This window comes from Tamandua tetradactyla, chromosome 2 (assembly GCF_023851605.1).
Source record: "Tamandua tetradactyla isolate mTamTet1 chromosome 2, mTamTet1.pri, whole genome shotgun sequence".
NCBI classification, from domain to species: Eukaryota; Metazoa; Chordata; class Mammalia; order Pilosa; family Myrmecophagidae; genus Tamandua; species Tamandua tetradactyla.
Window position 1 is genome coordinate 107,832,695 of NC_135328.1, and position 24,733 is coordinate 107,857,427.

Here is a 24,733-nt window from a genome sequence, read left to right on the forward strand (position 1 = left end):
TGCCCAGATAATATACCATTTTCATAGTCTTTTTGTTTAAGGTTTCGTATTATAGACATATATCTAGAAGTAATATCTATATATCTTACTATTGCTTATAGGTGTTAAATGTGGCATTTTTGTTTTTTTTTTTAACTAGGTGGGCTTATGCTATCAATGGTGTTCTTGAAGTAAATGTTTGTCCCAGCTTACGGATGTGGTCATGGAAGTATATTAGAAAACATAGGCAAAAAGTGAAGCAATATAAAGAACTGTATAAGAAAAAGTTAACGAATAAGAAGCCAGCTGGTGAAATTCTCATGTCTTTGGAGGTTAGCAATATATAGAAACATTTTGTACCACATTACTCCTCTTCAGTGTTAAATGATTAACACTCCCTCCTTGTTTGCTGTAATTTTGACTGACCAGTCTCTATCTCTTTACTTGGAATTTTTGCACTCCTGTTTCTAACTTCATTTAGATAATATAAGTGCTCATAGAATTCTCCTGTGAGTTTTTGAAAATTTGAGATAGTTCTGTGGTGGAATTTGGATTCATGCAAACCTCATGTTATTATGTCATTTTTTAATCTCCAAAGCTTAAAAAGTGTTTGCTACATTTATTCCAAGGTTTTCTGTGTTAAAGGATCTGTCAGTATTTTATTTCCCGTTACCCTCTGACTATGCACTAATCACATGTGTAGCCTTTTTTCTATATGTATCATTCTCATTCTTATGCCTTTGCTCATATATTCCATTTGCCTTCCCTCTTGCTTCTGCCTGTCCCAGTCTGTTCATGTTTAAAGTCCCATCTCTTGCATGAACTTTGCCTGAATTTTCTGCCCATTCAGAGCTTTTTTTTTCTCTTTTATTCTTGTGATTTCTAGTCTGTTAGTATTAGTCTTACCAAGTAAAGAGTCTGTCGTTTAGAATTATGAAATATTTGTAATTCTATTTTACAGATGGGTTTAGAGGGTTTAGAGAGATTTGAGTGGAGTTAGCCTCTTAAAATCAATGTAACCATTCTGAATGTAGGCCAATTTCCAATTAGGTAATCCCTAAAGATTGGGTTTTACTTTTATTTTCAAGGGGAAAAATTGCCTGAAGACTCTGGGATATTAGGAATGCTTAGGTTTAGAGCTTTTTGGGGGATGGTTACAGATTTTCCATTTAATGGGTTAAGTTGTTTTCTACATAATTCTGCTTGGTCATGATTGCTTCTTTAGGGGGAAAAAAAGTAGCTTGAGCATGAAATTCTTAAAAGTAGTCATGGGAAAGTATAGGTCTGGTCAAAGATTTAGCCTGTCTTCGCTTATCTCAGTAGCCATGACAAATGTGAAAAGCATAAAACTTAAAAACAAATTTTGCTGTATCTAGGCCTACTTGGAATATCATAATGATGATACATGAGCTGTATTCGTAATACGACAGCTATATAATTGTAGTTGAATGTGGCTCTGTATTTACATGTAAGTAGGAAAAACTCAAGTAAATATTTTAAATAATGCATGTATTGGTATCTTTTAAGATATTTATACTTTTGTACAGTATATGCATGACTATATGATTTCTTTGCTCAAAAAGTTACTGCATCATTAATTATCTGCCATCCAAGATGATAGCTAATGAAATATTGCTTCCCACAATTTAATGGATAAATTGTATTGATGGATGTTCTCTTTTCTGCTGCTGTCCTATCTCTTTTAGTATAGAAATTTGATTGATGATATACTGAAGTTATGTGAAACTAATACATTTTAAAAAATATTTTCAGGAGTTGGAAAAGATCCTGGATGTATTTAATATAACTTTAGCAAGACAACAAGCAGAAGTTGAGGTAATTCTAAATTATCTTTCATTTGGTAAAAATAAATCTAAATTTCTTATAGAGCTGACAGAAGCTGTAATGACATTAGTATTGTGCTGTAATATTCTGTTTCCTGAAAGAGGTTCAAATTTGCTTCTGTGTGATAAAATTTGATTTAATGTTTTGTTACCTTGATTTAAATCAGAGGTTTCTATGGGAAAACCTATCTTTCTAAATACCGAGCTTAACAAATATTCAGAGGTTATGTGAAGGTGAAAAGCCAACTTTTGTGTGTGTTTGTGGTAATCAGCTCTTGTTAAACACTGGGAAATCTATATAGTAATCATAAAGTCTGTGTTTGGTTAAAGTTTCAATCAATATTTTCTGCTGTCAGTGTTTTTATTGTTTTACATTTATTCACCCAGTATGTTAAGATTTTGAAATATCCTTTTATTTTTGTAAATTGCTAAATAAAGGATAATTTGTCATTTATTTTTGCAACTTCATTCATTTTAGGTAAAGAAGGCTGGATACAGGATTTACAAAGAAGGTGAAAAAGAACCAGAGGATAATAAAGGATGGTTTAGCTGGATATGGAGTTGGTCAGAAACCAATACTAATGAACAGGCAGATGTTAAACCTGGAAGTATGTCCATTTAGTTTGTGTGTGTGTGTGTGTGTGTGTGTGTTCTGTATGGTGGGGGGGTCACATTTCATACTTTTCCATGTGAGTATTCCATTGTCGTTGCACCATTTGTTGAATTTTTGTTTTTTGTTTGTTTGTTTTGCTCTTTGGAAAGTGCCTGGGCCAGGAATTGAACCGAAGTCCCCCGTAAGGCAGGCGAGAATTCTACCCCTGAACTACCCTTGCACCATCTCCCATTTAGCTTTATAGTAGTGTACTTAATCTTTAGATTTTGGTAGTATAAATCAAGTTTTGCAGAAAATTTTCTCTGAAATTAAAATAAATATACATTGTTAATTTATATATATTGTTTTCTTTAAATAAATTACCATGATAAAATTGATAATAAAAGTTGATATAAAATTATGAGATAAATAAAAATTAAATAAAATAAACTTTTTCCATTTTACTAATCTTAGAAAAGAACTTTGTGCTCAAAGGATTTATTTGATGCATTTAGCAAAGTAATTGATAAAATAAAAATTACAAGTACAGTAAAACATTTCAGTTTTTGTTGAAATAGTTTCCTGGAAAGATTTTTGTTTCCTAACCATCTGGAATGGATAATACATAACCAAATGGTTAATATCATTCCTTTGGAGGCTTAGAGACTTAGGATTACATCCTAGATCTATAACTTATTAGCAGTGTGGCCTTGGCAAGTTAAAGTTCAGTTTATTATCTATAAAATGGGGGAAAATTATACTAATATTACCTACTTTGAATGCTAAGTGTGTAACCTAGTACAATACTGTTAAGTGCCTAATACACTTAACTGTTTTTTAAGTTATTACTTAATGCAAACATTTAGAAATTTATCTCACTAAATTTATGTAGTTTATGTTGTTGATGAGTAAGTTCTAAAATAGCCAGTGCCATCTTAACATTCAATTGTTATAATTTCCTAAAGGCATTATAAAAAGAAAGTATACAAAAAAACAGTGATGTTTCTATACACAAGCAATAGCCTAACTGAAGAGTCAATTAAGGAAAAAATTCCATTCAAAATAGCTACTAAAATATCAAGTATCCATGAATGAACGTAACAAGGGATGTAAAGGACTTGCACACAGAAAACTAACATTGCTAAAAGAAATCAAAGAAGATCTAAAGAAGTGGAAAGACATTCCCTGCTTATGAATAGGAAGGTTAAATGTAGTTAAGATGTCAATTCTACCCAAATTGATATACAGATTCAATGCGGTAGCAATCAGAATTCCAACAACCTACTTTGAAGACTTGAAAAAACTAGTTACCAAATTCATTTGGAAGGGAAAGAGACCTCAGATAGCTAAAAATATACTAGAAAAGAAAAATTAAGTGGGAGGATTAACCCCTCTTGATTTCAAAGCTTATTATAAAGCCACAGTTGTTAAAACACCATGGTACTGGCACAAAGATAGAAATATTGATCAATGGAATCGATTTGAGAGTGCAGAAATAGACCACCAGATCTATGGTGAACTGATCTTTGGCAAGGCCCCAAATCCACTGAACTGGGACAAAATATTCTTTTCAATAAATGGTCATGTGAGAACTGTATCTTAGTAGACAAAAGAATGAAATAGGATACTTACCTTAAGTAAGCCCTGTACAAAAATGAACTCAAAGTGGATCAAACATCTAAATAAAGAACCAGTACCCTAAAACTCCTAGAAGAAAATGTGGGGAAACATCTTCAAGACCTGATAATAGGAGGTAGCTTCCTAAACTTTTTGCCCAAAGCACAAGCAGTGAAAGAAAAAAAAAGGATAAACGAAAGCTTCTCAAAATCAAACGTTTTTGTGCCTCTAGAGACTTTGTCAAAAAGGTGAAGAGGCAGTGAACTCAATGGGAGAAAATATTTAGAAATCATGAATCAGATAAAGGTTTGATACCCTGTATACATAAATAAATCATACAACTCAACAATGAAAGAACAACCCAATTATAAAATAGGCTAAAGATATGAATAGGCATTTTTCTGAGGAGCAAATACAGATGACGCAAAAGCACATGAAGAGATACTCATTTTCATTAGCTATAAGGGAAATGCAGATCAGTACTATAGTGAGATAGGTTGCTAATTAAGCAAACAGGAAACTACAAAGGTTGGAGAGGATGTGGAGAAATTGGGACACTTATGTACTGTTGGTGGGAATATATAATGGCACAGCTAATATGGAAGACAGTCTGGTGGTTCCTCAGAAAACTAAATATCAAGTTGCACTACCACCTGGCAATACCACTACTCTGTGTCTCTCCAGAGAGCTGAAAGCAGTGACAGAAGCAGATATTTTCACACTGATGTTCATAGCAGCATTATTCACAATTGCCAAATGATATAAACAGTCCACATGCCCATCAACAGATGAGTGGATTAACAAAATGTGGTATATGCATATGTTCTGAATGAACCCGTGAAACAGTTTTTTTTTTAATGCAAAATAAGCCAGAAACGAAAGAGCAAATATTGTATGGTATCATTTAGAAAATGCCTATAAGGAGTTTGGGGCCTCGATTGTAAACTCCTACAGCAGTCACATTTAGTCCAGAGTGGCAACTGTTATTTCTAGATTTTGAGAGGCTGTATTATGTATGTATAACTTGGAATTTCCTTGGAACTTTTGGCACCTGGGTGACACCTAAGACTTAGAATAAGAGTTTTGCAGGTCTGGAGGTCAGTATTGCACACACAACTGTTAAATTGAAAAAGAGATCAGGGTTCAATTAGAGGTAAGAACAAAGCCGATCAGTTCAGGATTAAGGTAATTCAGAATAAAGGGGTAAGGAATACCTGTCTGTATTTTAAAATTTCACCTACTCTGTGAGTCTAAAGGAGGAAAGGTTTATTTTGTCCAGAACCTAAATTTTCTGTAGCACATAATTTATACTGAACCCGTTTGATTAGATCATTTAAACAACCTGAACAGAGGGACTCCAGAATGCTAATGAGTGCTTGTAATTCTGTATAGCTTAATGTAATGTTCAGATATATCCCAGAGTATAAAGAACAAATAATCAAAAAGTATTGGCAAAGTCCTTGAGGGATGGGAGAAAAAATATGGAACTATTAAACTTTACCACGAGGGAAACCCTTGAGACTGTCTCAAACATTAGGGATTCCCAAGTTAATAGGCCAAGCCTTTGATCTTAAGACTTGCTCTTGTGAAGCTTATGTAGTGGAGAAGCCTAGCCTACCTATAATTTTGCCTAAAAGTTACTTCCAGAGGACCTCTTTTGCTCAGGTGTGGTCTCTCTCTCTAAGCCCAACTCTGTGAGTGAAATTGTTACCTTTCCCCGTACATGGGATATAACATACAGGGGTGGCAGTGTGGGATATAACTCCCAGGGATGAGCCTGGCCGTGGCACCATGGGATCGACAGCACCATTCCAACCAAAAGGACAAAAAGAAGTGTAACGAATAAGGTATCAGTGGCTGAGTGAGTTCAAATAGAGTTGAGAGCTTATCATTCACAAGTTTTAGCTAGACATTGCTACCTATCATGGTTTGCCAGACCCCAACCAAAGCCATTCCTGCCAACCCGAAAGAGCACATGGGACTTTATCTGAGATTCAACAAAGGTTCCATGCACTACAGTAACCAGAAACCTGCAACATCCAAATGGGTTCCTAGGCCAGGTAAGTCCTGAAACCCAGAGGGCCCAGCCTCTCCAGAGTATCAACTAGTTCCATCTCCCTGTCCTAATAATTAATAGCACCTTCCAACATGAAAAATTTAGGATGGGCATAGCCCAATAACCCTAAAGAGTGGGAGAAAGATCAAAGGATGTGGCGGGGTTATACAGAGAAGGTAGGGTTTAACATGGGTATGATTACTGAATCCTTTAGTCTCCAGTGTCTTGGAGGAGCTAGAATTAAAAACCTAGTGGGTTTTAGTCTCCAGTGTCTTGGAGGAGCTAGAATTAGTCTCCAGTGTCTTGGAGGAGCTAGAATTAAAAACCTAGTGGGAATTGTAATACATACCAAACCCTGAAATCTGTTCTACAACTAATTTTTGAAAGTTATTGCTTTTTTGTATATATGTTTTTTCCACAATAAAGAAAAATAAAGTGAATTTTTCATTTTATTTAATAAAGGCAGCTAAATTATGAGTTGATTTTATTTTGTTATCAGTTGCAAACGCTTAATACTTCTGTGTAATTTGTAGGTCTGGAAGAAATGTTGACACCTGAAGAAAAAGCAAAGCTCTATGAAGCAATTGGCTATAGTGAAACAGCAGTTGATCCAACCTTGCCAAAAACAGTAAGATACTTTCTTGAGTTACATCTGGGAGTTTAATGTTAGATGTATGCCTGTTTTAATCCTTTTAGAAGAAGTTCAGGAATATGGTTGTTTCAGATCTGTTCACTAATCTGTAAAATAGTACCTTTGTTTTCATTTGCAAAATGGGAATAAAAATTGCCCCCTAAATTTTCATGTCATGTGGTGATTCTTTAGTAAAGGATCATTTTTAGTTTTTGAAATGAATGTGCTATATGAATGTACTATACAAGTGTTTGTTTTGTTTACCTGTATGTATTTTCATTTTATTCTTCTGAACATACTGTAGTTCGAAGCCATGAGGTTTTTTGTTCACTTGAAAAGTATGTCCATTATTCTAAGAGAAGATCGCCAAAAACCTGAACTGTTAGATATTGTAGTTGAAGAATTTACCACTCTGATTGTACAAAGACCTGGAGCACAAGCAATAAAGTAAGTATTAAATTTTTTTTCACTTATTGTTAGAATAGTAAGTTCACTGTGGGGTTGGAAGTTAGGCCACAATCTTACAGTCTTTTTATAAACAGTGTTCTTTTGTAATTTCAGGAATTAGTTATTTTCCCCCCAGTAATATATGAAATTGTTAACATAATACATGTTTAGTTGAAAGTTGCATGGTGAGGAAGCAGGGCACTAAAGAAAAATATAGAGTGTCAGTGCTCACACCACATGTAAAGAAACACTGTTAACAATTTAGTTTGTTTTTATTTCACTTCATTTATTTAACAGGTTTAATGAGCTATTTCACACCATACAATCATGCATTTAAGGTATACTTTCATAGGTTTTTAGTGTATTCACAAGTTGTATAAGAATCACTACTATCTAATTTCAAAACATTTTGTTACCCCAAAAAGAAACCCCATATATTACAGTAGTAGTCATTCCCAATTTCCTTTCCTCTTAGTCACTTGAAACGACTAATCTTTATCTTTATGGATTTGTCTATTCTAGTCATTTCTTATGAGTGGAGTCATTAGGTGTGATCTTTTGCATTGACTTCTTTCATAGTCTAATATTTTAATCCATGTTATAGCATGTATTAGTACTTCATTCCTTTTCTTTCTTTGCCAAATAATATTCCATTGAATGGATATACCACAGTTTGTTTAGCCAGTCAACGGTTGATGGACATTTGGATTATTTCCAGTCTTTGGCTGGAGATAATGATAGTATAAATATTCATGTACCAGATTTTTATTCTGGACATATGTTTTCATTTCTGTTGGTCTATACCTAGGAATGAAATTGCCAGCTAATATGGTAACTCAGTGTTTTGTCTTTTGAGGAGCTGATAAACTGTTCCAAAGTAGATGCACCGTTTTACATTCCCACCAACACTGTTTAAGTGTTCCAGTTTCTCCACTTCCTCATTAATACTTATTATTATGTATTTTTAATTTTAGCCCACCAGGTGGGTGTGAATCATTGTGATTTTGATTTGCATATCCTTGATGACTGATATTAAGCATCTTTTCATATGCATATTGGATATTTGTATTTCTCCTTGAATATATATCTATTAAATCCTTTGCCCATCTTTTAAGGTAGTTGTCTTATTACCGAATTGTAAGAGTTCTTTTTATATTCTAGATACCAGTCCTTTATTAGATATTTGACTTACAAATATTTTCTCTTAGTGTTTTTTTGTTTTTCTTTTTTTGATAGGACCCTTTAAACCAGAAGTGTTTTTAATTTTTTTTTTTTTTCTTTGCATGAGCAGGCACCGGGAATCAAACCTGGATCTGCGTCATGGCAGGCGAGAATTCTGCCACTGAGCCACCATTGCACTGTCCCGTTTTAAATTTTTAAGTCCAATTTATCTGATTTTTGATTTGTTGCTTGTACTTTTGGTCATGCCTGATACAATTAATGAAGATTTATTTCTTGAATTTTATAGTTTTAGCTCTTAACATTAAGATTCATGATCCATTTTGACTTAAGTTTTGTGGATAGAATGAAGTAGAGGTCCAATTTCATTCTTTTACATAGTACATCCCAGTTGTCCCAGTGCTGGCTGTTGAAAAGCCTATTCTTTTCCCATTGAATGATCTTGGCACTTTTCTTGAAAATCAGCTGAGTGCAGATGTATGGATTTTTTTCTGGATTCTGAATTTTATTTCATTGGTCTGTGCCTGTCCTTATGCCAGTTCGACCCAGTCTTGATTATTGTAGTAGCTTTTGAATTTGGGAAATGTGTGTCCAGTTTTGTTCTTTTTCAAGATTGCAATGGGTTATTTTGAGTCCCTCAAATTTCTACATCAATTTTAGGTTTAGCTTGACCATTTCTGCAAGAAAAAGAAATGTCAACTGGAATTTTGATATAAATTGCTTAGTTGAATCTTTAGATTTTGGGATTACTGTTGTCTTAAAAATACCAGGTCTTCCAATTTATGAACATTGGATATCTTTCCTATTATTTAGATTGTCATTAATAGTTCAACCATATTTAATAGTTTTCAGAGTATAAGTTTTGCACTTCTTTGGTTACATTTACTCTTAAGAGTTTATTTTTTGATTATTCATTTTTTATTGATATATATTGTACATTCACATACCATTTAATTATCCAAAGTGTATGATAAATGGTTCACAAAGTCATCATATAGTTGTGCATTTATCACAATTGGCTTTTTTTTCTTTTTTTTGTGGGAAATAATGTATGTACAAAAAAGCTATAAATTTCAAAGCACACTGCAAAAATTAGTTGCAGAGCAGATTTCAGAGTTTGTTATAGGTTGCAATTCCACAATTTTAGGTTTTTACCTCTCTCTGCTGTAAGATACTGGGGACTAAAAGAAATATCAATTTGATTATTTAGCAGTCATACACATTTGTTAAATTCTGCCTTTTCTGTGTAACTCCACCATCACCTTTGATCATTTTCCCACTCTTTAGAGATATTTGGGTTATGGCAGTCTAACTTTTTCATGTTCAAAGGGTTTGTTGATTATATGGGGTAGAGAGATGAAACTAGTTGATATTCTAGAGAGGCTGGTATTTCAGTATTTATCTGGTCCAGGGACCCATCTGGAGGTTGAAGGTTTCTGGACATTTACCCTAGTGCATGGAACCTTTGTAGAATCTTGTATAATGCCCTAGATGTTCTTTAGGATAGGCTATGTCCTGAATTACATTAACCCTGACCCAGTGGACTTCATTTTTATCTCTAAATACCAGGTTACATACATATGAAACATATACCAGTTTATATACATATAAGACATAGACAAATACATATAAAATGGCACCTCAAAATCCAGAAATAACAATTACCGCTCCAGACTAAATGTGACTGCTATAGGAACTTACAATCTAGGCTCCAGTTTTCTTAAAAGTATATTCTAAATGAGATCAAACAATATTTGCTCTTTTGTTTCTGGCTTGTTTTGCCTTACCAGATGTCCCACGGATTCATTCACATTGTTGCATACCTCCCAGCTTAGTTTATTTTGTAGCAGCACCATGTTCGATCATGTGTACTACTGTTCGCCAGTCTTTGTCTCAGTCAGTGCATCTTTCAGCCACCTCTATCTACTGGGTCTCATGTATAATGTCCAGAGTCAGCAGTCCATCAGTACTCAATTTTCTACAATTTTCACTGCTCCCAAAAGAAAGATAGCCAGTAAACACATACTCACCAAATAGAAAACCCAAACCTCCACCTAACTCTTGACCCTCCCCCCCGTTATGTACCCCTGGTATTGCTGTGGTACTGTTGATATTTTCCTGTTAAATAGCCCATAGCATGCAATATCATTTTCCCCCATACCCCAAAATTATACACTCTTTTATGAGATTCATACCTTTGCAGTAGTTCATGCAAAGGTATGAACTATCTTCATTTATATTTGTAGTGTTAATTGGTGGGACATATGAGTCTATACAACCCCTCTCAGTCATGTTCACCTTTAATATGGTCATATTACTTACAGACCCACTAGTGAACTGCCTACACTTCTTTCTATTCCCTTACAATTAAGTTCAACCTCATTAGCAAACTGTTCACACATCTCAAGCTTCTGTGTATCTCTAGGTCCCCTATATTCTGTATTATAAGCTTCTGATTTTACCTTTACCATGGTCATAAAAGTAGAGTCATACAGTATCTGTCCTTTTGAGTTTTGCTTATTTCATTCTGTGTTATGTCCTCAGTGCTCATCCATCTTGTCATGTTTGTCTTCCTGCTGCGTAATATTCCATTGCATTTATATGCCACCTTGTGTTAATGCACTCATCTGTTGATGGGCACTCAGTTTGTCTACCTTTTATTTCCATTTCTTATTGTGTTAGCTAGGATTTTCCAATATGATTTGAATATGACTGACATGAAGGGACATCCTTTCCTTCTCTGTATCTGTTCTAGTTTCCTTAACTGCTTAAGCAAATACTATGCAACGGGTCAGCTTAAATAGCGGGAAATACTTAGCTCATGGTTTTGAGGCTGAGAACAAGTTTAAATCAAGCTTTCATCACAGTGATGCTTTCTCCACGAAATCTGCTGTTCTGGGGCTGACTGTGAGCAATCATTGGTCCTTGGTTCCTCTGTCATATGGCAGTATATGTTATAGTCCCCTCACCTCTCCTTTCTCTTCCAGGTTCTGTTGAATTTTAGTTTCTTGCTTCCTGTGGCTTTTTCTCTATCTTTCTGAATTTCATTCCACTTATAAATAATAGGACCAAGACTCATCCTGATTGACGTGGCCTCACATTAACTGAAGTAACGTCATCAAAATGTTTTACTTACAGTGGGTACACATAGGAAAGAATGTAATTTATGAACAGGTTTTTCTGGGGTGTGTAGAGCTCTAAACCACCACACTATTTTAGGGGAAAAGCATCTAGTTTCTCATCATTGAGTTTGATATTAGCTGTAGGATTCATCAGTGAAATCATTTGGGCTTGCTTCTTTCTGTTTTGGAAGGTTAATTATTAATTTCTTTAATAGATATTAATGGATTAATAAAATTACCCATTTTTCCTGGTACAAATTTTGTTAGATCTGTCTTTTAAGGTTCTGCATCTCTTCTGAGATGTCAGATTTGTGGGCAGAGCGTTATTGATAATATTTCTGTCTTTTTAAATATCCATTGATTGGTAGTGATGCCCCCTTTCATTTTTGAAATTAAAAAATTGTCTTTTCTCCTTTTTTCTTTTTCTAGCCTAGCTAGTAGTTTATCAATTTTGTCGCTGTGTTCATGGAATCAGCTTATATATATATATATATATATATATAATTTTTTTGTAATTGGAGATGGAGGTTTATGAAAAAATCATGCAGAATATATAGAGTTCTCATATACGTTCCTCCTCCATTTAGCATTTTGCATTAGTGTGTTACCTTTATTACAATTAAGGAATATGATAATTGTACTATTCACTATTGTACTACTAACTGTAGTCCTTAGTTTACATTAGGATTCATTGTGCTGTATAGTCCTTTTTGTTTTGTTGTTTTTAAAAAAAATTTTTTTTTATTAAATTCTAGTACCACATATACAACATGAAATTTCCCAATTTAGTGACTTACGGGTGTAGATTAAGTGGTATTTATTTCATTCAAAGTGTTCTATTCCATCATCACTGTCCATTACCAAAACTTTCCATCACCCCCAACAGAAATTCTGTGCCAAATAAGCATTAACTTCCCATTCTTTACCCCCGCCCTGTCCCCTGGTAACATGTATTCTATTTTCTGACTTGAATTTGCATACTTTAATTATGTCATATAAATGAGATCATACAAGATTTGTCCTTTTGTATCTGGCTTATTTCATTCAACATGATGCCTCCATGGTTCATCCATGCTGTAACACATATCAGTTCATTCTTTTTATGATTGAATAATATTCTATTGTAAGTATGTATCACATTTTGTTCATTCACTCATTGTTTGATGGACACTTGTCTTCTTTCATCTTTTGGTAATTGTGAATAATCCTTCTGTGAACATTGCAGTGCAAGTATCTGATCAGTTCTCTGCTTTCAGTTATTTTGGGTATAAGCAACATTTTCTTTTATCGTAACTGAGAGGTTTCTCTAGGGCTTACTGTATCTTTTAACATTTTAAAGTCTATTTTTTATTTGTTTTATTTAATTTATACTACATATAGAAGCTTTACTCCTATATAGTTTCATGCTTTTTGCCTTTTTTGTGCTCTTTGTTATATGTGTTAAATTGTTACAGCCCTCCCCAAATAAATTGTTATAGCTGCTATTTTACATACATAATTAATTTCTTTTAAGGAAGCTAAGAAAAGAAAGGAGAGCAAAAGTATGTTCATAGAAGTTTTATTCTTGTTCATTTGTTCGTTTAACATTAACCTTATTTACCAATTTTTGTTCTTTCCATTTCTTCCTGTGGACTCAAATTATCATCTCTGTCATTTTCCTGCTTCAATATAATTGAATTACCACCCCTGTTTTTTTTTCCTGTATTAGTCCCCAAAATGCAGTTTTATAGATACTGTTTTATGCAGTTGTTTTAAATGCAGTTTTATTGAGATATATTCATGTAACATATAATCATCCAAACTGTACATCAGTGGCTCATAGTATCATCACCATAAACAATTTTGAATATTTCCATTGCTCAAAAAATAAATAAATAAAAATTAAAAAAATACCCAAAGCATCCCATACCCCTTATCTCTATTTATTTTTTTGTTTTTGTTTTACTCATGTGTTCATACTCTGGATAAAGGGAGTGTCAGTCACTAGGTTTTCACAATCACACTGTCACTCCATGAAAACTGTATAATTATACAGTAACATGCAAAAATAAAAAATCAAGGCTACTGGGTTTATAGTTTAACAGTTTTGGATATTTCCTTCTAGCTATTCTAATAAACTAAAAACTCAAAAGGGATATCTATATAATGCATAAAAATAATCTCTAGAATGACCTCAAGACTCTATTTGAAACCTCTCAGCTACTGAAACTTTGTTTCATTTCTCTTTCCCCAAGAAGGCTTTCTCAATCCCATCATGCCAGGTCCAGACTCATCCCCAGGAGTTATGTCCCATGTAGGAAGGGATGTCAGTGAGTTCACCTGCAGAGTTTGCTTAGAGAGAGAGGCCACATCTGAGCAACAAAAAAGGTTCTCTGGGGGTGAGTCTTAGGCATTATTATAAGTAGGCTTAGCTTCTCCTTTGCAGGAGTAAGTTTCATAAGGGGAAACCCCAAGAACAAGGGCTTGGCACATTAAATCCGTACTCCACAGTGCTTGCGAGAATATCAGGAATTCCTGATGTGGGGAAGTTTGATATTTCCACATTTTCCCCCATTCCCTTCAGGGAGACTTTGCAAATACTTTTTATTTTCTGCCCAGATTACTCTGGGATGTATCAGGACATCACACTAAATTGTACCAACCAACAAGATCTTGCTCCATGTAATTATGGTGTTCAAATTAGATAGTGTGCTACAGAAAATACAAATTTTACAACAAATGACATCTCTTCCTTTGGCGTCACACAGAAGTTGAAGTTTTAAAATAGAGTCAATACCTTCCTTTACTGTTTAGTCTGGTTTAGCTTAGTCCTAACTAGATGAGCTTCATTCCTAACTGATTGAAGTGTGTTCTCTTTTTCAGCTTTTTTAAACAGTTGGCTGTATGAGGTAATGCTGACTTTCATAGCTGCAGAGCTCTAGCTCTGAGTCTCAGGTGTCACACAGATACCCAAAGGTCGAGGGAACAGCCAGGTTTTACACAAAGAGCTCAGCATCTCAGAATTTAGAAATGACCACCACATCCAAGAAATAGATGTGACTGCTGTAAGAGCTTACAATCTAGGAACCTTTATAATAAGCTTTTCCTTGATCACCTATGCTTGCAAATTCAATTCTCAGGACTTGCACATTATAATTAGTCCATATTAGTGAGGTGTTATAATATTTGTCTTTTTGTTTCTGATTTATTTCACCCAACATAATGTCCTCTAGGTCTGCTCATCTAGTTGTATGCCTCACAACTTCATTCCTTCTTGCATCCACTCAGTAGTCCATTGTATGTATACACCACAATTCCCCCTTCCATTCATCAGTTAATATATGGTTAGGCTATCTCCATCCATTGCAGATTGAATACTGCTGCCCTAAACACCAGTGTGCAAATGTCCATTCATGTCCTTCTTTACAGTTCTTCCCAGTATATACCTAATGCTTCAGTTTGCTAATGCTGCTGGAATGCAAAATAGCAGAAATGGATTGGCTTTGACAAGGGGATTTATTCAGTTACAAATTAGAACTCTGACGCCAAGAAAATGTCCAAATTAAAACCCCCAAAAAAGCATACCTTCTTGGAGGAAAGGCAGCTGGCATAGGGTACTTCTTTCACGTGGGAAGGCACATAGTGACGTCTGCTATCCTTCTCTCCAGGATTCTGGTTTCAAATGGCTCTCTTATCTCTGTGGATCCTTCTTGCTTCTCCCCAGGGCACTTTATCTTTCTTAGCTTTTCTCAGCTCTCTCATAGAGGGCTTCAGGAAGGAATTAAGACCTACCTTGAACTGGGTAGGTCACATCATGGAAACAACCTAATCAGAAGGTCCTACCCATAGCAGGTGTGAACTCACAAGATTGGATTAGAACAACATGCATTTTCTGGGGTACATAACAGTTTCAAACCTGCACACCTCATCATGAGATTGCAGGATCATATAACAACCCTGTATTTAGCCTCCCATGGACAACCACACTGCTTTGCTGTGGGCCTGTACCATTCTACTTCCCTACAACAGTGAATATATACATCTCTCTCCCTCAGCATATTCTCCAGCACAGTATTTTTCTGTTTGTTTATTTATTTATGTATTTTAAAATATTTTTACTGAGAAATTTTCACACACATAGATTCCATCCATGGTATACAATCGGTGGCCAACAATATCAACACATAGTTGTGTATTTATCACCAGGATCATTTTTTTTTAGGACATTTACATCACTCTAGAAAAAGAATAAAAAAAAAGCAAAACTCATACATACCTTACCCCTTGTCCACCCCATTAACCACTAGTATTTCCATCTAGCCAATTTATTTTACCCTTTGTCCCTCCTATTATTTATTTATCTTATCCTTATTGTTTTACTCATCTGTCGATACCCTGAATAGAAGAAGCATCAGTTACATGGTTTTCACAATCACACAGTCACATTGTAAATGTTACATTTTTATACAATCGTGTTCAGCAATCAAGGCTACTGGAACATAGTTCAAGTGTTTCAGGTATTTCCCTATAGCCGCTCCAGTATACCATAAACTAAAAAGAAATATCTATATAATGTATAAGATAACCTCCAGGATAATCTCTTGACTCTGTTTGAAGTCTTTCAGCCACTGAAACTTTTATTTTGTCTCAGTTCCCTCTTCCCCCTTTTGGTTAAGAAGGCTTTCTCAGTCCTTTGATGCCAGGTCCCAGCTCATCCTGGGATTTTTGTCCCATGTTGCCAGGGAGATTTACACCCCTGGGAATCATGTTTCGTGTAGGAGGGAGGGCAGTGAGTTCACCTGCCAAGTTGGCTTAGAGGTAGAGGCCACATCTGAGCAACAAAAGAGATTCTTTGGGGGTGATTCTTAAACCGAATTTTAAGTAAGCTTAGCTTATCCTTTGCAGGATTAAATTTCATATTTCATAATATTTGCCTTTTTGTTCCTGAGCCCCAAGGTTGAGGTCTCAGCTTATTGATTTGTTTTTTCCTACTGCTTGTGAGAATATCAGAATTTTTACAAATGAGAAAGTTGAATATTTCCTCCTTTCTCCCCATTCTCCCAAGGGGCTTTGCAAATACTTCTTTATTCACTGTCCAGATCGCTCTGGGATTTATCAGGGTATCACCTAACCTGGACAACTCAACAGAATCTTGTGCCCTATTTAAGGTTCCATGTACTTAGGGAATTTAACTAAACTGACCATAGAGGTTAAATTATAAGTTAATATAAAGTTATATTAAGTTAAAATATAAATTTTGCACCCAATAAACATCTCTCCCTTTAGTCTCAAACAGAAGTTAAAATTTTAAAGTAAGGACAATATCATCCTTTGCCCTGTATTCTGATATACCTTAGTTTTAAATAGATCAGCTACATTCATATCTCTGCTCTAGTTCTGGTCACTTTTTCAACTTTTTAAACAGCTCCTGTATGGAGTACTGCTGACTTTCATGGCTTCAGAGATGTAACTCTGAGTCTCAGGTGTCATATAAACTTTCCCAACGTTTCTGAGAAAGACCATGTTATATACAGCTCAGTATTTCAGAGTTTAGAATTAACAGTTAAACCTCCTGAATATATGTGACTGCTATGAGTTTACAATCTAGGACCCTTTACAATAAGCCCCAATCTGATAATCCATGTTTTGATTTTAGTTCACTGTATTTTTGCATTATAGTTAGTCCATATGATGGAGGCATGGTATTTGTCTTTTTGTTCCTGATATTTCATTCAACATACAGCTCTTAAGGTTCATTCATCTAATTGCATGCCGCACAACTTCATTCCTTCTTGTGGCCACTCAGTAGTACATTGTACATATACACCATAGTTCCGCCTACCATTCTTGAGTCATTGTACCCTTAGGCTGCTTCCATTCTTTGTGGATTACGAACACTGCTGCCAGAAACACCAGTGTGCAAATGTCTGTTTTCCCCACACTCAGTTTCTCCAGGTATATATACTGAGCAACAAGGTTTCAGGATCATATGGGAAACCTATCCCTAGCCTCTTGTGGAACCACTACTGTGCCCTCTAAGGGGCTGCACCTCTCATTTCCCTACTGACAATGAATTGGTACATCTCTTTCTCCGCATTTTCTCTAGCACTTGTTTCTCCGTGTTCATTTTTTACTTGTTTTAGTCACACATCTTACCCTAAGTGTGTAGACATGCCTTTGCCACTGTACTCTATGTGAAGACATTTCCTTTTCTTTCACAAAATATCCATACCCTTTTCCAAATATCCCCACCTGTTGACATTAGTTTTGGCATAATGCCTTTGTCACATTCCATGGAAGCATATTATAACGTTGCTGTTGACTATAGACCCTAGTTTACATTGATTGTACTTTTTTCCATGTACCATCTATTTTGGCATTCCTTTGTTCTTCCTGATGCAAAAACATTTTTTTAGTTTGTACATTTAATCACCATTATTATATACTCTATGCATCCTTAAATTATATCATCTCAGTCTTTATCCTCTATCATTTCTTCTGGTTTCATATGTGCCCCCAGCCCTTCTCCCACTATCATACTCACATTCGGCTTCATTCAGTGTACTTATGTTATAAGGTTACAATCAGGTAGTATTGTGCTGTCCATTTGTGAGTTTTCACAATCAGTCCTATTGCACAATCTTTGTTCCTTCAACACCAATTGCCCGCTCTCTACCATATTTCTATGTCCTGATAACCTGTTTTCTTAACTTCAGTTTCCAAGTTCACTCTTGAATGTTCATATTAGTGAGACCATACGGTATTTGCTCTTTTGTTTTTGTCTAATTTCAATCAGCATAATGTCCTCAAGGTCCATCCATTTTGTTACATGCTTCAAAACTTTATTCTGTCTTATAACTGCATAATATTCCATATGTATATAAATAACACAGGTTGTATAGCCACTCATCTGTTGATGGACATTTGCACTGTTTCCATCTCTTGCTAATTGTAAATAATGTGGCTATAAACATTGGTGTGCAAATATCTGTTTCCTTGCCCTCATGCCCTCATGCCCTCTGAATATATACCTAGCAATAGGATTGCTGGATCATATGGCAGTTCTATACTTAATTTATGGGGGAACCACCAAACTGTTTTCCAGAGTGATTATACCGTTGTACATTCCCATCAACAGTGGATAAGTGTGCATCCTTCTCCACATCCTCTCCACCACTTGTTGTTTTCTGTATTTTTTTGATAATGACAGTTTTAGTGGGTGTGAGATGATATCTCATTACGGTTTTGATTTGCATTTCCCTAATAGTAAAGTTGTGCATCTTTTCTTGTGCCTTTTAGTTATTTGTATTTCCTCTTCTGAGAAATATCTGTTCATGTGTTTTGGCCATTGTTTAATTGGGTTATTTGTCTTTTTGTTGTTAAGTAGAAGAATCTCTTTATATATTCTGTATACTGAAGCTTTATCTGATACATGGTTTCCAGATATTATCTCCCATTATGTAGGCTGCCTTTTTACTTTCTTGACAAGGTTCTTTGATGCCCAAAAGTGTTTAATCTTGGGGAGTTCCCATTTATCTATTCCTTTCTTCAATGCTTATGCTTTGGGTATAAGGTCTAGGAAACTGCCTCCTATTACACATTTTTATTTTGTGGGAGAGGTGGGCAGTGCATGGTTTGGAAATTGAACCCCGTCTTCCGCATGGAAGGCGAACATTATACCACTGAAACACCCATTTTACAAGTTTTATAAAGATATTTCTCTACGTTCTCTTCTAAAGGTTTTATAGTTTTAGTTCTAATGTTTAGGTCTTTGATCCATTTAAGTTAATTTTTGTATAGGGTGTGAGATATGGATCTTCTTTCATTCTTTTGCATATTGGTATCCAGTTCTCTAAGCATCATCTATTGAAGAGTCTGCTCTTTCAAAGATCAGTTGTCCATAGATGAGAGCTTCTATATCTAAACACTCTGTGCTATTCCATTATTCAGTGTATCTGTCTTCATGCCAATAACATGCTGTTTTCATGCTGTACCTTCATAATATGCTTTCAAGTCAGGTAGTGTGAGACCTCCCACTTCATTTTTCTTTCTCAGGATATTTTTAGCTATTCGTGGCACCCTTCCCTTCCAAATAAATTTGGTTATTCTTTTTTCTGTCTCTGCAAAGTTAGTTTTTGGAATTTTAATTGTTATTGCATTGAATCTATACATTTGGGTAGAATTGACATTTAAACTATATTTAATTTTCCAATCCATGAAGATGTATGCCCTTCAATTTATTTATGTCTTCCCTGATTTCTTTTAGCATTTTCTTTGTGTAGGTATTTTATATCCTTAGTTGAATTTCTTCCTAAATATTTAATTCTTTTGGCTGCTATTGTAAATGGAATTTTTTTCTTGGTTTCCTCCTCAGATTACTCATTACTAGTGAATAGAAACACTAATGATTTTGAGGTGTTGACTTGTACTATGCCACTTTGTTGTGTTCATTTATTAGGTCTACTAGCTTTGTTGTCGATTTTTCGGGATTTTTGGCATATAGTATCATATCATCTGCAAATAATGAGAGCTTTACTTCTTCTTTTCCAGTTTGGATGCCTTTTATTTATTTTTTATTGTCTAACTGCTCTGGCTAGAACTTCCAGCGCAGTGTTAAAATAACAGTGGTGACAGTGGGCATCCTTGTCTTGTTCCTTAAGCTTTCAGTCTGTCGTTATTGAGGATGATGTCGCTGTGGGTTTTTCATATATTCCCTTTATCATGTTGAGGAAGTTACCTTCTATTCCTATCCTTTGAAGTGTTTTCATCAGGAAAGGGTATTGAATTTTGTTAAATGCTTTTTCCGTATCAATCAAGATGATCATGTGGTTTTTCTGCTTTGATTTGCTGATATGGTGTATTATATTAATTGATTTTCTTATGTTGAACCATCCTTGCACATTTGGAATAAATCCCACTGGAATTTATTTATTTATTTATTTATTTATTTATTTATTTATTTATTATACACTGGGTCATGGTGTATAATTCTTTTAATGTGCTGCTGCTGGATTCAATTTGCAAGTATTTTGTTGAGAATTTTTCCATTTATAATCATGAGAGAGATGGATCTCTAATTTTCTTTTCTTGTAATATCTTTGTCTGGCTTTGGTATGAGGGTGATGCTGGCTTCATAGAATTAGTTAAGTAGCTTTCCCTCCTCTTCAATTTTTTTGAATAGTTTGAGCAGGATTGGTACTACTTCTTTCTTGAATGCTTTATAGAATTCACATGTAAAGCTGTCTGATCCTGCACTTTTCTATTTTGTGAGTTTCTTGATGACTTACTGAGCTTCTTTACTTGTAATTGGTTTGTTGAGGTCATCTGTTTTTTTCTTAAGTCAGTGTTTGTTGTTCCTGCCTTTCTAGGAAGTTGTCCATTTCATCTACATTGTCTAATTTATTAGCATATAGTTGCTCATAGTATCCTCTTATTACCTCTTTATTTCTGTGGGGTCAATGTTTGTATCTCCTCTTCCATTTCTGATTTTATTTATTTGCATCCTCTCTCTTTTTCTTTTTGTCAGCGTAGCTAAGGGTCCATCAGTTTTATTGATTTTCTTAAAGGAATAACTTCTGATTTTGTTGATTTTCTTGATTGTTTTCATGTTCTCAATTTCATTTATTTTTGCTCTAGTCCTCATTATTCTTTCCTTTTGTTTGCTTTGGGGTTAGTTTGCTATTCTTTCTTTAGTTCTTTCAAGTGAACACTTTATTACTCGAGTTTTTTTTTTTTTTTTTAATATTCACTTTTTTTTTTTGCATGGACAGGCACCAGGACTTGAACCTGAGTCTCCAGCATGGCAGGTGAGAACTCTGCCACCCAGCCACCATGACCCAGCCTCTAAAATTCGCTTTTAAGGCAATACATTTCACTCTCAGCACTGCCTTTGCTTCATCCCATAAATATTTTTTTTAAACTTTTTTTATTAATTAAAAAAAATTAACAAACAAAACATTAAGATATCATTCCATTCTACATATATAATCAGTAATTCTTAATATCATCACATAGTTGCATATTCATCATTTCTTAGAACATTTGCATCGATTTAGAAAAAGAAAAATAAAAAGACAACAGAAAAATAAATAAAACGATAACAGAGAAAAAAAAATTATACATACCATACCCCTTACCCCTCGCTTTCATTTACCACTAGCATTTCAAACTAAATTTATTTTATATTTGTTCCCCCTATTATTTATTTTTATTCCATATGTTCTACTCTTCTGTTGATATAGTAGCTAAAAGGAGTATCAGACACAGAGTTTTCACATTCATAGAGTCTCATTGTAAAAGCTATATCATTGTTCAATCATCATCAAGAAACATGGCTACTGGAACACAGCTCCACATTTTCAGGCAGTTCCCTCCAGCCTCTCCACTACATCTTGAACAACAAGGTGATATCTACTTAATGCATAAGAATAACCTCCAGGATAACCTCTCAACTCTGTTTGGAATCTCTCAGCCATTGACATTTAGTCTCATTTCACTCTTCCCCCTTTGGTCAAGAAGGTTCTCTCAATCCCTTGATGTTAATTCTCAGCTCATTCTAGGGTTTTTCTCAGTCCCTTGATGCTGAGTCTCAGCTCATTCCAGGCTCTCTGTCCCACCTTACCAGGAAGGTCCACACTCCTGGGAGTCATGTCCCACGCAGAGAGGGGGAGGGTGGTGAGACTGCTCATCATGTTGGCTGGAGAGAGAGGCCACATCTGAGCAAGAAAAGAGGCTCTCTTGGGGGTGACTCTTAGGCCTAAATTTTAAGTAGACTTGACCTATCCTTTGTGGGGTTAAGTTTCATATGAACAAACCCCAAGACTGGGGGCTCAGCCTATAGCTTTGGTTGTCCACACTGCTTATGAGAATATCAAGAATTCAACTTGGGGAAGTTGAATTTCTCCCCACTCTCACCATTCCCTGAAGGGGGCTTGCAAATACGTTTCCATTCACTGATTAAATCACTCTGGGATTCATCGGGGCATCACTGGACAAACCAACAAAATCTCATGTCCTACCTGAGATTCCAAGTACTTATGACATTCAATCAAACTATCTACATGAGTTATCTTAGGAAATGCTCTAGTCAAAATATAAATTTTGTAACAAACAAACATTTTTTGCTTTAGTCTCACACATAAGGTGACATTTTAAAGTATTAATTATCATCTATTTTCAGCACCCTGCACTAATGACATTCCTTTGTTCTTCCTCATGCAAAAACATTTTTAAAATTTGTACATTGTACATTTCACTATTATTATATACTCTAGGCATTCCTAGATTATACCATCTCGATCTTTACTGTCTATCTTTCTGATTTCATTTATGTCCCCAGCCCTCCTCCCTCTATCATTCTCACATGCAGCTTCATTCAGTGTTTTAACATAATTACATTACAGTTAGGTAGTATTGTGCTGTCCATTTCTGAGTTTTTATATTCAGTCCTGTTGCACAGTCTGTTTCCCTTCAGCTCCAGTTACCCAATATCTCACCCTATTTCTATCTCCTGATGGTCTCTGTTACCAAGGGAATATTCCAAGTTTATTCACTAATGTTAGTTCATATCAGTGAGACCATACAGTATTTGTCCTTTTGTTTCTGGTTAATCACACTCAGCATAATGTCCTTAAGGTCCGTTCATGTTGTTACATACTTCATAACTTTATTCTGTCTTACAGCTGCATAATATTCCATCTTATGTAAATATCACAGATTGTTTAGTCAACTGTCTGTCGATGGACATTTTGGCTGTTTCCATCTCTTGGTAATTGTTAATAATGCTTCTCTAAACATTGATGTGTAAATGTCCCTTTGTGTCCTTGGCCTCATGTCCTTTGAGTAGAGACAACATATAGATGGGTCCTGTTTTTTAATCCATTCTGCCAGACTATGTCTTTTGATTGGAGAGTTTAAACCATTAATATTCAGTGTTATTACTGCATGGGTAGTACTTTCTTCTACTGTTTTGCCTTCTGGATTTTATATGTCATATCTAATTTTCCTTCTTTTTACCTTTACTCATAGTCTTCCTTTCTATACTCTTCTCCACACCTCTCTCTTCTGTCTTCGTATCTGTCTCTAGTGTTCCCTTTAGTATTTCTTGCAGAGCTGGTCTCTTGGTCACAAATTCTCTCAGTGATTTTTTGTCTGAAAATGTTTTAATTTCTCCCTCATTTTTGAAGGACAATTTTGCTGGAGATAGAGTTCTTGGTTGGCAGTTTTTCTCTTTTAATAATTTAAATATATTATCCCACTGTCTTCTCGCCTCCATGGTTTCTGCTGAGAGATCTGCACATAGTCTTATTGGCTTCCCTTGTATGTGATGGATTGCTTTTCTCTTGCTGCTTTCAAGATCCTCTCTTTCTCTTTGACCTCTGACATTCTGATTATTAAATGTCTTGGAGTATGTCTATTTGGATCTATTCTCTTTGGGGTACGCTGCACTTCTTGGATCTGTAATTTTAAGTCTTTCATAAGAGTTGGGAAATTTTCAGTGATAATTTCCGCCATTAGTTTTTCTCCTCCTTTTCCCTTCTCTTCTCCTTCTGGGACACCCACAACACGTATATTCGTGAGCTTCATATTGTCTTTCAATTCCCTGAGCCCCTGCTCATATTTTTCCATTTTTTTTCCTATAATTTCTGTTTCTTGTCGGATTTCAGTTGTTCCATCCTCCAGTTTTGAAATCTTATGTTTTGTCTCTCGAAATCTACCATTGTAGTTTTCCATTGTTTTTTTCATCTGTTCTACTGTGTTTTTCATTCCCATAAGTTCTGTGATTTGTTTTTTCAGACTTCCAGTTTCTTCTTTTTGTTCTTTCTTTGCCTTCTTTATATCCTCCCTCAATTCATTGATTTGGTTTTTGATGAGGTTTTCCATGTCTGTTCGTACATTCTGAATTAATTGTTTCAGCTCCTGTATGTCATTTGAATTGTTGGTTTGTTCCTTTGACTGGGCCATATCTTCAATTTTCTTAGTGTGATTTGTTATTTTTCCTGGTGTCTAGGCATTTAATTACCTTAATTAGTTTATTCTGGAGATTGCTTTCACTTCTTTTATCTAGGGTTTTCTTGCTGGATGAATTTGTTGTCTATCTGTTCCTTGACATTCCATTCAGCTTTATCTGGACCTTTAGCTTAAGTTTTGTTTAACAGAGGAGAATTTTTCAGTTCTTGTTTTCTTGTTTCTTGCCCTGCTTGTGTGGTGCCTTCCCCACACACACACACTTAGGAGGGTCTACTTAGATATTATATACCCCAGCCAGATTTTCCCAGACCAAACTGG

The 24,733-nt window shown here is 35.1% G+C and overlaps 1 protein-coding gene across 3 annotated transcripts in view; it reads left to right on the forward strand.

Annotated features, from left to right (window-relative positions):
* Positions 1-24,733, forward strand: part of VPS13A (vacuolar protein sorting 13 homolog A) — a 342,631-nt gene that overhangs the window by 76,417 nt on the left and 241,481 nt on the right. For all 3 annotated transcript variants that reach the window (XR_013170504.1, XM_077148468.1, XM_077148469.1), the window contains exons 13-17: positions 140-311; positions 1,753-1,815; positions 2,302-2,431; positions 6,622-6,716; positions 7,024-7,166. Coding sequence is in view for 2 of the 3 variants with exons in the window: in XM_077148468.1 (XP_077004583.1) it covers positions 140-311; positions 1,753-1,815; positions 2,302-2,431; positions 6,622-6,716; positions 7,024-7,166 (603 nt within the window). In the remaining variant the exon portion in view is untranslated. The remainder of the gene's footprint in view (positions 1-139; positions 312-1,752; positions 1,816-2,301; positions 2,432-6,621; positions 6,717-7,023; positions 7,167-24,733) is intronic.